At 38.2% G+C, this 14,608-nt stretch overlaps 1 protein-coding gene across 1 annotated transcript; it reads right to left on the bottom strand.

Moving 5' to 3' along the window:
• Window positions 1-764: 764 nt before the first annotated feature.
• Window positions 765-3,445, bottom strand: LOC108760284 (glutathione S-transferase D1). The gene is made up of 6 exons (XM_018506126.1): window positions 3,286-3,445; window positions 2,366-2,603; window positions 2,023-2,081; window positions 1,810-1,951; window positions 1,242-1,409; window positions 765-1,162 (listed from the first exon to the last, which is right to left on the bottom strand). Exons 2-6 carry the CDS (start codon window positions 2,504-2,506, stop codon window positions 1,007-1,009), a joined length of 666 nt encoding a protein of 221 aa, XP_018361628.1. The 5' UTR covers window positions 2,507-2,603; window positions 3,286-3,445; the 3' UTR covers window positions 765-1,006.
• Window positions 3,446-14,608: the final 11,163 nt, after the last annotated feature.

Below are 14,608 nucleotides of genomic sequence, written 5' to 3'. Positions count from 1 at the left end.
CGATCTGTTCGTTTTTCTCTTGCTTGTGTAAAGAGGTAATGGAAAAAAAACTTAGGTTTGAATAGACTTATTCTTTTCCTCATTTATCGATTCGTCATCTTTTTCTAATGCTCGCTCCGTTATTGTCGTCTATAGCCACTAATAGTCTGTACTATAGCTTGTTTTCACAATACGTTAACGTTTATTCAATTCTTAACAGACTTAAAATTAATACAAAATATTATTTTTTCTGCTTTAAAGCTTAACTCTTAAACATTCATCACAATCGTATTAAACTTTTATCTTGTTTCAATGATTGTTATCTATTTAGTCCCAACACGCTAAAGAAGAATAATACGCTTCATGCATGTGAAAACTTTTATGCTTCGCATGACTGGACGTCACGCTGTAATTAAGAAAATGAAGTGTAATGATGACAAAGCGAGATATGCGGTACCATTGACTTTATATTATATAATTCGCGGCTCGACGCTGCCATTATATTCTTTCAATGTTCGCAGGATGAATATTGATTCTTGTTAGCTTTATAAATTTCATCGTGAATACCATCTACGGGAAGTATGGCTATAAAACTAATGAGAGTTTAAGTGTTGAGGAAGATAAAAGTAATACCTAAGTAATTTTTAGTTACAAAACTAATTGTAAATTAATTTCTATAAATGTATATTTTTATCAAACTTAATTTTATATATATTTTAACACATTTTATTGTAGTTTTTTGCTTTATCATGTACAGAGAAAGAACTATAAATATCGCAGAATATAAGCTGTAGGCGAAGGATCTGCTAGATAAACTAAGTATGCAATAACAACAATGCTTTGAGAACACTTATATTATCTGGTTTATTATAACAGAGCTGTTGAAACGCCGAGGAACGCGAAGGTAAAAAGTAAATTTTAAATTCTATAAGGTATAATAATGAGATTCCATGTCTAATCTCGATCTCAGGTAAACGAGTTACTATCGATCCTTCGCTTTAGGCGTGCACAAATATCCATATTCACGTTAACTAGATTCTTGCAGGTTCGCGTGGTACATCTCGGTAAACGCTTTAACACCCATAGCGTGCACCTCTTCAAACCCAAATCTCTCCAGGCTTTCCTTGCAACGCTCGTAATACGCGGCAACGTTATCGTAACAGCTGATGTCGAAGTCAAAACACTGCAATTAAAAAATCGGCTTCGGTTTATTTGGGTACAACTAATCGATAAAATCATCCTTCGCAAAGATATAGACTTACTAATGCTGTACAAATAGTTGTACTGATAGTGAAATCGGCGATGGTCAGATTATCACCGGTTGCAAATTCTTTGCCGTCGAGAAAAGCGTTGAGCACTTCAAACGATTTTTCTACTTGAGCTACATCTGCTTCATTAACTGAATCTGCTTGACCTCGACAAAATGGTATCTAAACGATGATAATTTTATCCATTGTATCTCGTGTCAACAAATAATATATAAAAAAGAATGAATTGTATAATTCCGAATGGTCCAAAAAAACAAATAATTTTTAAAAATTATAATTAAATGACGTAAAAAAATAAATTTACTGAATGCAGCTGAATTAAAACTAACAAGAAAAATCAATTTCATTAAAGATAAACATTATAATATATTGTATAGTTCCGAATATTCCAAAAATATAGATGATATTTTTAAAATTATAATTAAATGATGTAAAAAAGATCAATTTACTGAATGCAACTGAATAAAAACTCACGAGAAAAATCAATTTCATTAAGGATAAACGTTGCAAATTCAATTGTAATATTAATTAATAAAATTTTAGAATAAAAATCAATACGTACATAACATTTAAATAGTTTGGGCCAGAGAGTGCCACCATCGAAGTACATCATTTGATCGACTTTTGCCCTTTCTTTCGTATCTTTCGGGTAAAGGGAGTCATTTCTCGCGTATTTGCTCACTAAATAAGCCATAATAGCACGACTGTAATGACACAAATTGCGAAATAATGCTAAGTTATTGATTATAGATTAGAATGTAAATCCATCGCCTACCTTTCCCACAAAATAAGACCGTTGTCATCGATGACTGGTATTGTGTGTTGCGGATTAATCTAAAATAAAACTAAATTAAAATTTGATTTTCAAGCATCAGTATTGTTTCACCATGTCACAATATGTCACAGTACAATAGATATTACGTACGTAAAACTAAAGTGACAAATATTGTCAATAATACTGATCGTGTAAGGTTGTAAAGGACATAAGGTTGTAAAAATATTGATGCATACTGTCAGTATTACTGATTCAATATTACTGATCAATATTATTGACCGTGTCACCTTAAGAGATACTAAATCTTTTGCAAAAAAAACGAGAACAGTATAAACTAAAACACCTGTAAAAATTCCGGCTTTAAATGCTCCCCTACTGCAATGTTTACGATCTTGAGGTTAAAGTGAATGCCTAGTGCTTTTGCGAGTAATATAATAGTGCGACTGGGTGGACTTATTGGGAAGTAATAACAATCAATCGGCATCTTGTTGCTTCGCTTATCTGTTATTTCTGTTGTTTTTTCACGTCTTTCCCCCTTACGTTTCTCTCGCTCTCTTCTGTTTCAGATTTTTATACCGCAACTTTAACCAAAGAGAAAAACTTTTCAAATTTGTAGACTTTAGATCTACATCACAGCTGCGTACAGAAACTTCACTTGGATGTATTCCAGGTGTCATTTTATCCTTGTTTAACATTCAGTATGTAACAGGAATAAAATGATGTACTCTGAATTCTTGAACACACCCTTGTGCACCGCCGTTGCGTACGAATTTTCATCGTGTCTAGTTTTAAAGCAGGATGAGATATCTTTACAGGTAACTTTTCCTATCATTTCTGGACGAGACATGCATAATATTTGATACAAATGAATACAATTTATTAGAAACGAGAACATTGTAGGTAAGAAAAAAAATGTCTCTCTTTAATAATTAATAAATTCATAACTATTATACAGTATTAATTAAAGTAAAACAAAATTGTTAAAGCGTTGAATTAATAATAAAGCTGGGTGTAAAAATAAGACGAGAAAGTGAGGATAATTAAATTTTCTGTCATAAAGGAATAAGTTTATTATAAACGTTATTTATTAATTCAGAATATGAAATTAAGCGTTAATAGTGCAAAAGGATATTTGTAGTATGCAAATAACGTGAATAGTTACATCTCGCGAGAACGTAGCAATCGCTCCGTTCCAATTACCGTTAATGCAGTAATTCCGCTAATTAATACGTCGTTTAAATGGCTTTCAAATGTGACCCTTACCTGTGACCCCGCTCAAACTCGACCGATTGATACGAATCGATGATACTTGCGACTGTTAGACATTAGCTTAATTAATTAGCTTATCGTTCATTCGAGCGATGTATGTTTATACCGGAAATATGTCGCTCATCGTCTCTTGTAATGGTAATAGTTCATTGTAAGAATCATTCGCGACGTGTACAAAAGTGAAGAAAATGCGCGCGCACAAACGAGGCGCAAAGTTACCATAGCAATAGCGTATCGCCAAACAAAACCGCGAAACTCCAACGTTGACATTATCCGTTACGATCGAAAGTTCCCGGTAAGGTCGATCGATCGGTTAATAAAAACAGAAAAGAACTTGCCCAGTAAATGGAACTTTACTATACTGGTGAAATATATAGTAAATGGAGCAGCGGAAAACATGTTGAAAGATGTATTCTTTTATTTGAATTTTATTCGATATTTTATTCAAAAGTAGAACGATTGGCTTGATACATATTTTGTTTTGAAAGGAGTTAAAACTTCATACGTCAAATGTATATTTTTGATATATTTCACATGTATAACCTTCATCCCCTTGTCTATAAAATATTTTATAAAGAATTAATCAAGGTATTTGTTTCTAGCTGCATACGAGTACAGTGAGTGCAAAAAATATTTGTACGGGCAAAATTAGATAAAAGCCTTATTTGTAGAAAATAAATACCGATTAGCAATTTTTTACAATAAGTACAATTTGTCATATCTGTAACTTTGCGAGTTTCTGATGCTAGAAGCTAAATTTCTTGATTGTATGAATATTTTTTGTGAGTCTACATAACACAATTTTCGCTTATTAAGATAATAAATTTTAATTATTATATATCTTTATAATAAAGTAGTTTTGGAAAATATACATGATCTCCTTTATTAATTAATCACTAATTAATGTTTATTTTTAAAAACAAGATTTTTTTTAAATGTCCCCAATACTGAATATTTTTTACATTTACCGTATGTTCCCGAGATACTGTAAAATCTCAACAAAATATATTTCTACGAGCAGTCCGTGAGTAACTTCCGCTGTCGAAGATTGTACTCGGCAAGCCGTTACGTTGATCGACAATTATGTCGGGCGTTACGTTGACCGTTAGGTAGGTTCCTTAATTCTCCAGCGCGAAAGTGGTGATTTCGGTGCAACGTGGCCGGCGCTTTTACGTCGCATCGCGTTAACGACGTATTCCCGTAGTTTTCATGTTTTTGTTTGCGCCGCGCCATTCGTCTCAATAAATTTCTTCCGTTATTGCCGTCATCGCGATAGGACGCTACGGTCGTCGACCTCATTTTTTAGAATGAACCCCCGTTACGCTAATGTGACGTTCGCGCCATGCGGCGATGTAATTTTAATTAGCTTAGGAAATGCACGCTCGGATGAATGGGAAGATCGGACCGGCGTCGCAGTGTCGTCGCGTGCCAATTCAATAACGCGTATACGCGGACCACTGCTAATTGCCTCGGTTTAGTTCCGGCAGCAATTTGCGGCGGACACGACGCTCTATTGACCAACACGAAAGAAAATGGAGTGCATGGATTCGATCGGACGTTACATGGACGCGCGATCAACTGTATTCCCAACAACCGGATGTAACCAGCTGACGGTACCAGTTTGGCGGTGACTTCTGCAGTCGATAGCGCGTAGATGGAAATTGATCGAGTCATTATTGAAGGAATCTTACATTTATCCAGACAATACTGTCTAGAATGTCTAGAAGATATTTTTTATGTTTTTATGGTGTCTTTTAGATATCTGTTAGACATGCGTGTTGTCTGGGAATAACGCTTAAAAGAATATAAGCTCGTCGTATAAATAGAATCTCTTTCAAATTTAAATATAATATTGATATAAGAAATCAATTAGAGTAAACTAGAAATTATTTACAGTAAACTAATTTCAATGGGATTTGATACGCGTGAATATCGATAAATCGCCAGACGACAGAAAATGCCTGGAAAAAAGTTGTACACTAAGAAAAATTTCTGATTGAAAATGAACGAACCAGGAAATTCTGATCAATCAGAATTCTGGTTATTTCAGCTAGAATTATAATGGATTCAATCAGAAAATTCTTGTCCATTTTCAATCCGAATTCCAATTAATGCAATCAAACTTTTTTATTAATATATACATGTTTAAGAGGGGTTCCCAATTTTTGACGTTTTCTGGATGACTCCATACATCTTCCGCACTTTTACACGCAGACGAGATCTCGCGTAGAATTTTGTTAAATTCGCACAATTCACTGTCCTCGAGAAAACAATAATTTCGTTGCAGAGGTAAGAGCCAAGGCTGCCGACTGTTGATAACGTTGCGGAATGGTCGCGATGGGCGAAGTTGGTTCTCTATTCGCTTGGCTGTTATCGCAGCGAGCGTCGGGCGTGTCTGTGGTGCGATTATCGATTAGCCCCGGCAAATCCACTGAGATGGAAAATGAAATAGCCGCGCACCCCGTGCTCGGCTCATCGACGGGGCGTCAGGGAAATGCGTGATCTATCAACCCTATCGGCGTTACGCTCGCATTCTAGGCTCGTTGCCGCGCGGCGGACGTCGCGGTAATATGTTTTAATAATGCGAGCATAATGCGCGTAAAATGCACCGCGCGTCGATACATACACTCGTATTGAATCGAATACCCAACAGTATGTTTTGCTGGGATTATCAACGTACACGAGAGAGCTGCGATCTCAATGTCGTACGCTTGTTTCGCATCCGGTCAATATGATACCCGCCCCGCCGCGCATCCGCCGGGGAAATCCGACACACTTTTGTTTCGCACCATCCCTGAAATATTAAATGAGCGCTGGAGAAACGCACGATAATTATTGCCGCGCGACACTAAAACGCTTGTAACATTGATGCATCGAGCGTCGCGCATGCATGTATGTTTATCTGAATTATCCCCTTATGAACGAATAATGGAGAACTTGGCACAGCTCGCTGCCAATATTATACGTGCCCGTTCATATCACATTTCGAGTTCATCGAAGATGATCGAACAATTAAGCCAAAAATTATTGCTGCCGATGGATTAACAGCTGCGTTTCGACGTTGATACGTCCGATATTATATTAGTCGACCGTGTTCGTTCGACAAAGGCCCAAAGGGATAAAATTCTCGTTTCATCGCGCTCCGATTTGACTGGCTCGCCAACGATTTAATTTGCTTTCGACGAAGTTTATAACGACGAGTAATTATAACGTTGCTCCGAATGACGTAAGCACACCTTGTCTTGTCGGGGCAAATTTGATTTCACGAGCGAAGAAATACTACGATTTCGTCGTGCCATCTTTCTTCCTCCTGACCTGACGTAGCCTTTTGGTCGACGATGTCAAAGACACCACGTCCAAAGTAGCAAAATGAACGTCCGTCCGTTCAGTTGTGGGAGCACATCCCTCGATGCCCGATGGCATCGCGACACGTAAAAGATCAAAGCGTCAGACTAGAAAGACGTGTGCTGGGCGATGCGTACGCGACAGGGAAACGTCGCTTTATGCCTTTTCAACCCGTTCCGCTGTTGTCACTCGAGAAGTAGCAAAGATGTTACCAGTTCCAACGAGTTCCAAGGAGTTACGAACTGCTCCCAGCTCCCAATGTTAGTTCTCGTTCGCTTTCTCGCTACACCGCCAAGGGAGTCGGTTGTTACGGGACGCGATTCCCCATGCTGGAATCATGGCCTGGGTGAGTGTTACGTCAAACTAGTAGAAACGCTTTTCCCTCTTGTTTAATCGTCACTAATGCTGGCACTGTGTGCTTATATTCAATTCACTAGCTGCCTATGTAGGTATCTTTCATTATTCTGGTCGAAAATGGACCATTTGGTCTAATCTAATCTTTCTTTTTGCTATTTTCGAATAAAATATTAAATATACGTTTATCATATAAAATCAAGTGGTGTCTATTGATAGAAATTAATTGACATTTGGACTTGATAAAAATAAATTTTATGTTTATTATATGAGATTCTATATTTTTTTTAAATAAACTCTATATTTGTTATATGAGAGTTCAATCATATTAACAATATCTTTATTTTAGACCGTATATACGTGAGAAACACAATCAATACTAGAAATTAAAAATACCTATTACGATCGAAGCTGGATCTTCGTTGCTTAAATAATTCAATCTTGAATTACTAATATACAGGGTTTGTCCGAAAAGTAATAGGACTGAGTGGATTAAAACAAATTTATTGAGCCGATCGTTACAATTCTTTAAAAACTTTCAAAATATGCTCCTCCTGCGTCGATACAACGCTGCCAACGCGATTTCCAAGCATCGAAGGCGTCATGGTAGGTATTTTCCGGAATGGCCTTTAGAGCCGCGGTGCTTTGATCCCCTCTGTCCTCTCAAAATGCTGTCCTTTCATCGGTCGTTTCAGACGAGGAAACAAAAAGAAGTCCGGGGGGGGGGGGCACATTTGGGCTGTAGGGCGGCTGGAGAAGCGTTGGAATGTCTGCCTGGGCCAGGTAGCTGGTCGCAAGAAAGGAGATATGAGCTGGGGCGTTGTCATGGTACAACTTCCAGTCGGCTGCGATGTCTTTTCGGACTCGATTGACCCTTCTTTTGAGTCTCTTGAGCACCTTTACCGTCAACGCCAAATTTTACGTGGAGGTACTCAAGAGACTCAAAAGAAGGGTCAATCGAGTCCGAAAAGACATCGCAGCCGACTGGAAGTTGTACCATGACAACGCCCCAGCTCACACTTCCTTTCTTGTGACCAGCTACCTGGCCCAGGCAGACATTCCAACGCTTCTCCAGCCGCCCTACAGCCCAAATGTGCCCCCCCCCCCGGACTTCTTTTTGTTTCCTCGCCTGAAAAGACCGATGAAAGGACAGCATTTTGAGAGGACAGAGGGGATCAAAGCACCGCGGCTCTAAAGGCCATTCCGGAAAATGCCTACCATGACGCCTTCGATGCTTGGAAATCGCGTTGGCAGCGTTGTATCGACGCAGGAGGAGCATATTTTGAAAGTTTTTAAAGAATTGTAACGATCGGCTCAATAAATTTTTTTTAATCCACTCAGTCCTATTACTTTTCGGACAAACCCTGTATATTACATATGTACTTGCATATATACCATATTGTAGTCTTTTTCAAACTGCGCGCCGAATTATTTTTTCGAACTAAATAAACGCAATTAAAACTACTCTAGTAATCGCGTATAAGCAATTTAATAATTTGATGCTACCATCAAAATAATTCGGCGCGCAGTTTGAAAAAGACTACAATATATGGTATATATGCAAGTATATATATATTAGTAATTCAAGATTGAATTATTTAAGCAACGAAGATCCAGCTTCGACTGTAATAGGCATTTTAAATTTCAGTCATATTAATTTTGTCATCTTTATTATTTCAAAATTTATTAATACAATTTTTTGTATTTTATACAAAGGAAAAGAAGGGGAGAGCCAGAGAGAGAGAGAGAGAGAGAGAGAGAGAAACTGCGTATGAAATCAATTCTCATAATTGAAGAATTGCCCTTCGACATGAAAATGCAAACGTCATAGTTAGCCGACAGGACATTACTTTAAGAAACTTGAGCTCTTGGAAATAATTTTCGACCGGATGGGAAACGAGAACTTCACGGACTCGCGAAAGTTATTTCATACTACTTTGATGCAGCGTGCTCCGCTCGACGAGGCTCCCGGCTTGGCTATACAAAGACACTCGAGTTTCGAAGTTGGTGGATTACAACCAACTTCTCCCGCAATATGTAACTTATAGAATTTACAGATACTTCGGGGGAAACGGTCGAGAACCATTAACCGTTCTCGACATGTTTCCTAGACCCGGAGAAACATACTTACTACATAAGCCTAATCTAGACTAGTGTCAAGTCTCTATCTACCTTGTTCACGCTGAAAATTCATGTTTTGCTCGTCCGATGTACATACTGATAGCTAGCTGATAACTGTTGTTACTATAGAATTTTTTTAACGTGTTACGTTTTTTATTTTAATAGATTTTTTTAAGATTCTTTAAAATAAAATTTAATTTTTACAAATAGATTATATTTATATATATATATATGTACCACATAAACATAATAAAAGGCTAACTATGTGAGTTTGATAATATATATAACTTTTGTCGAAGCGCTCTTAGTAAGTAATTTCCATCTACTGTATTTTAAAGAGAAAATATGCTTACATTTTGTTAAAAAATTGTATTAGAGGATAAAAAAAAGTTATGGCTTCATCAAAATTCTTTACAGTCTTTACACCATTATACCTTTATCACGATTAACTTTTAATAGATTAAATTCGCGGGAGAGTCCCAAAATGATCTCAGTTGAATTTCGCATTTGGCAAAATCAAATCTGCCGGCGTTTATTTGTTTTCTCGATAGTTCCAAAACAGAGAGCTGCGGTAATATACGTACGTATACGGAAATTGGTCATCCTTCGAGATACGTATACGCGGGCATGGATATTAATACATCGGGCAACGCGGCACAGGATCCAGTGACGCTAACTCTTCGTAACGACGCGTGTAGTGGAAACGCATGTAAGCAAATGGACAAGTACAGAATACACGGTGAAGTACAAACGAGCTGCCCCGCGTTTCGCTGGGAGCTATACGCGCGGGTTGCATACAGTATATACTAGTACACTGATCTAAAAGCCGAATAAGCATCCGTCGGCTAATGAGAAACAGCTAATCATGTGCCGCATTGTGTGTATCATGTTTTATTACGCGTATTTGTACAATATGCGCGCGTCTATCCAGCCGATGTCTTGGGAAATACTAAACGTATCAAAAAAAAACAACCTCACGCCTTCCTATTAAACACATCGCCGTCGTAAATCATCGTCCGATATTTCGCGCGTTAACTCGTCCCACGTTCCGGAATATATTTTATCCCGCGTTATCCCGCAGTTGGAGTGCTTTACGGCAGCCCGTGCTGTTATTTCCACTCCGTCATATCGTTCTGTTCGTTCTGGCGAAGAAACTCCGCCGATGCCGGAGTTGCGTGCGGAAAACATTATATACATATATGTATATACATATATATATATATATATATATATACATAAAAGCGCGCGCGTACAATGCCCTTTTTTCATTCGTGCATTGTAATTAGCATACTCTCACCCCTTTAGCATGACTCTTCGCCGACAAGCGGTGACATTATCGCGCTTATCTTCGCCCTGTTATCTCGAATTTTGTCGCGTACAATCATTTTATACGGAATGTCAACGCGAGTCATGCAATATGTAATTCCCGGACTATTTCGGAGGACCGACTGTTGAAGCGCGACTGATTACCGGCGGAATATTCACGATTTCGCAGCTGTGTACATCTCCGTCGCGCACACGTGTGCACGTCCTACATGTTGTATATTTCACGAGAATTTGTACACAGCCGCCGCCGTCCTCGCCGTTGCTGCCGCCGTTTAGTTTGCTCTAATCAAACAACTGATACAATGTCTCCGAAGAGAGAGAGAGAGAGAGAGAGGGAGGGGGGGAAGGAAAGAGAGAAGGAGGGAGAGGGAGATCTTTGCTAACATTCTCGTCGCGTTTGAATATTTCTCATATTTGCATGTAAAGTCAGGATATCCTCAAACGCATCGATACTCGAAACGCAATTTCTGTCACGCGCCTTGCCGTTTGGTCGTGCTAGAGAAAACGCGTGCTCACACAATCCGCCGAAGTAAATTCCGCTGATCCTAGTTCAATTCCACCCTTTCTCTCTCTCTCCCTCTTTCTCTTGGAGTCTTTCTTTCGCATGAGCAACACGCGGAAGGAGCAGATGTGCCCGCGCGCATTCGGCAAATCCAAAAGGAAAGAGGCAAAGAGGCCAAAGTAGCGAGAGAGAACGAAGGGGATCAAACTTTACGCCTGCTTCCTTCCTCTCTCTCTCTCTCTCTCTCCTTTTCCTTTCTCTTCTCGATGCGGGTGAGACCGGCGAGACTCGCCTTATCTATGTAACCATTCGGCACAGTATCCTACTTTACTTTTCCGCGTACGTACTTCCCGTTTTGACAGCGAGGCGCGCGAGAAGCGAATCTCCGCCACGCTAGCTTGGAAATCCCTCGCGTTTCGTCATAGTCACCCAATTCCGTGGCGTACGCGGTACGTGGATGCGCGAGTTGGATGAAATATGCTCGACTAACCCACGCTTACGTACGTTATCCGCGCGGGTGTTACTTGGATATTTACGATATTTCGAGATTGCGGAGTATCGGCTTTTCGAAGAGAATACCTGGTAACGTCTTACTCGGCGAAAGAAAATATCGTGGAACACCGATAGATTCTTTTTGAGAAATTATATCGGGCACTTGGTACGTTTTGAGGAAATCGTATTACTCGCGATGTTTATGGCGCATTCACGTATTCGATGAATAAAAATACCGATATTTTCTTATTAATTTTAAACATTTTTCTCCCGAGAAATATTTCACAGATATCATATTTGATATCGAAACATTAATATTTCGACTCGGATACTAAATATCTTATGCAAATAATGTTATATATTACTCGATTATTGCGACGTATCGATGCATTTTTCGGAAAAATAATATCGTCAATTTATTTACGATATTTTGTTACGGAATATGAAGTGGAAATATCGACGTTAAAGAGTCTGCGGGTATATATACGCGCGCGGCGCGTTACTTCCGTCTTCCCAGACACGAAAGCCGGAAGCGGGTATTGCCGTTACCCTCGTTCGCTCACAAAATTAGTACCGTCTCCACCCCGGGCTTTGCGATGCGACCTGTTCCTTATCTGTAACCACCATGCCGCCACCACGGACCGGTATCCACTATATCATCCGACTGGCACTCTCCACGGACTTTGTGCCTATCTTCTTCCCTCCCCCCGACCCCTGTTTCCTCGCTCACGCATACCGGCGTATGCACACAACTGCCACGGATTTGGTTACCACGCGCCGATGCGCCGGTTAGGCGGGTCTGTTCGGAACATATGCTTTGGTATTAATTTCTCTATAGTCTGCCGATATGCGCGTTTTGACAAGCATATTCAACGTCGAGGGCAACCAGGCGAATAACAGGCATCTATTTAACCTTTTGAACGCTGCATTTGCAGGGATAATTCCTAAAGCTCTTTAAAGCTAGATTTCAAGTTAATAGGGACAAACTTAAAATCTTACGGTATTAATGAATTCACGCAAATTCCTCGTATCTTTCGAAAAATGTTTGTTATACTTTAATAGTTAAAAAATAGAATATTATCTTTAGTATCGTGTACATTAATAAGTGAATTTAATAAAACAAAGCTTTTTCGTATTTATCCGAGCTAGTTTTCTTTATGGCTTATTTAAATACAAAGGCACCCCCTAATAGAGACAGACACAATAATAGAGATAGTTATCTTCTAGTCGATTATCTTTTCGACGTTGATTCTCCAGCCAGCTGCGAAGTCAATTTTTTTCGTTAGCAGAAATATTTAAAAAAAGTCATTTTATTGGCCACATCTTCGATATTACGCGACTATTAGAATTAAATTGTAAATTAAATTTGATTAATAAAGAGAGAGGTTATCGGTTATATCATTTATTTTCATTTTTATAATTTAATACAGAAGTTTAAAACGTGTTAACGTTCTAAAGAGGTTAATGCAGTAATATAATAATCGTTCTTTGATGAACACATCAGTAGATTTAATATTTTATGTATAAACAAGGGGCAGAATAGAGTAACACAGAAAATATTACGTGAAGAATGCTATAAAAGAAGACTATAAAAACAGTTTCCACAGCAAAATACAATCATTAATAAGATCCTTATAAAAGTTTACAACCATCGTTAAATTTCAGCATCGATTCTAGAGCATAAAAGGTAATACTTCTTCTTCAAACAATCAGAATACGCTATTACAAGCGAACGCGGAAGTTGTTCCTTGTGCTGTGAAACAAGTACCTGCTTATAAGCTTACAGAACATATCGAAAATGGTACATTTTTCCCTCGTTACAAATTCTTTATAGGAGGTTTAACGTTTGAAGATTTAATCAATAATTCGGTTGAAAATCATCTACTTTATTTGCAACCTTTTAGTTTTTAGATACAATGGATATTAGTTAAAAATATAGAAAAATAATGGAAAAAATATGGGAAAATAATGTAATAATTTATAATATATAATTTAGAATGTAATATAATGACTCTTGAAATATAATGATTAATAACTTTTGGAGTACAAAAAGATTGGATCTTTACAATTAATTTTCCTTACGCTTTTGTCAACTTAAAAATTATTAAAATAAAAGGAATAATAAACACTAAGTGACGAAAAGGATTTTTTGATCTGAGATTTATAAATCTTAATACTTAAATAATATTTCAGTGTAAATTTATATATATATTTAGTTTTACGATTGTGCTCCGAAATCATTTTCAGTCTTTAAGTGCAATCTTAAACCCCAGATTGGGGATAGTAATATCACAAATTAAATTGCCAAGTAGTTTAATAATATCGATGCTAATAAGCGTCCTAAAGAGCTGAAATTAATTTGATGCTAATAAGGCATTTTAAAGGGCTATAAATAATTTATTGCAAAAGAAAATGATAAAGAAATATAAAATATAATACATTGTAAATATGCATCTGCGATCGAGAGGAAGGTCAGGTAAGAAAACATTTCATATCCGGTTTGAGGAAAATTGTGCGCAACGTTACTATTTTTATGAAGACGCGAGTCGACGTATGCGTCAATGTAAAGCCAAAGAAATGTCATTGCAGAAACGTGGAAAATTGAACGAACAAGAAAAGAACGAATAAAAGAACGACAAGAATATATATATATACACACACAAACACGATTGAGGACATCAGGCTGAAAGCAGCGGGCATGACAGTTAATAGAAATGTTCTAAGCGACAATCACATTCACCATATGTGGAACCGGGACGACATTAGCGGCAGTTGAGTGCCAAAGAAATAGCATGTCCGTCAGACAAGAGCGTGAATAAATAGAAACCAGTACAGAAGACATAGGAAAATACGTGGAAGAACATGGAGAGACTCTCGGCTGAGGGGATCGAAGGAAGCGCACTTGATTTCTGGTTAATAAAACGTTATGCCAGACATAAAGTGATACGGCAATGTATCGCGAGTTATAGCACAATCGAGGCAGGATGAGGGCGGGAGGGAGGGAGACGTTGGTAGAGAAAGCCACTACGAGGCTACGTGTTGCGGTGGCGAGAGACTCGGTCCGGGGCTGTAGATAGACGGTAGGGGTCTCAGGGGTGTACGCGGTGCGAGAAAGCAGAAGAGAGAAGGGTTGGCAGGAGAAAAGAGAAACAGAGAGAGAGAGAAGAAGGGAGGGAG

Source organism: Trachymyrmex cornetzi, unplaced genomic scaffold, assembly GCF_001594075.2.
Source record: "Trachymyrmex cornetzi isolate Tcor2-1 unplaced genomic scaffold, Tcor1.1 scaffold223, whole genome shotgun sequence".
Taxonomy (NCBI): domain Eukaryota; kingdom Metazoa; phylum Arthropoda; class Insecta; order Hymenoptera; family Formicidae; genus Trachymyrmex; species Trachymyrmex cornetzi.
Note: the sequence above shows the minus strand (reverse complement) of the source record. Positions and strands in the feature narration are given on the sequence as shown.

Excerpts from the sequence above, each read along its gene's own strand:
- LOC108760284 (XM_018506126.1), bottom strand. The coding sequence starts at position 2,506 with ATGCCGATTGATTGTTATTACTTCCCAATAAGTCCACCCAGTCGCACT. Across the intron at positions 2,082-2,365 it reads TAAAGCCGGAATTTTTACAG|ATTAATCCGCAACACACAAT; the intron begins GTGTTTTAGTTT and ends GTTTTATTTTAG. Across the intron at positions 1,410-1,809 it reads CCAAACTATTTAAATGTTAT|ATACCATTTTGTCGAGGTCA; the intron begins GTACGTATTGAT and ends ATCATCGTTTAG.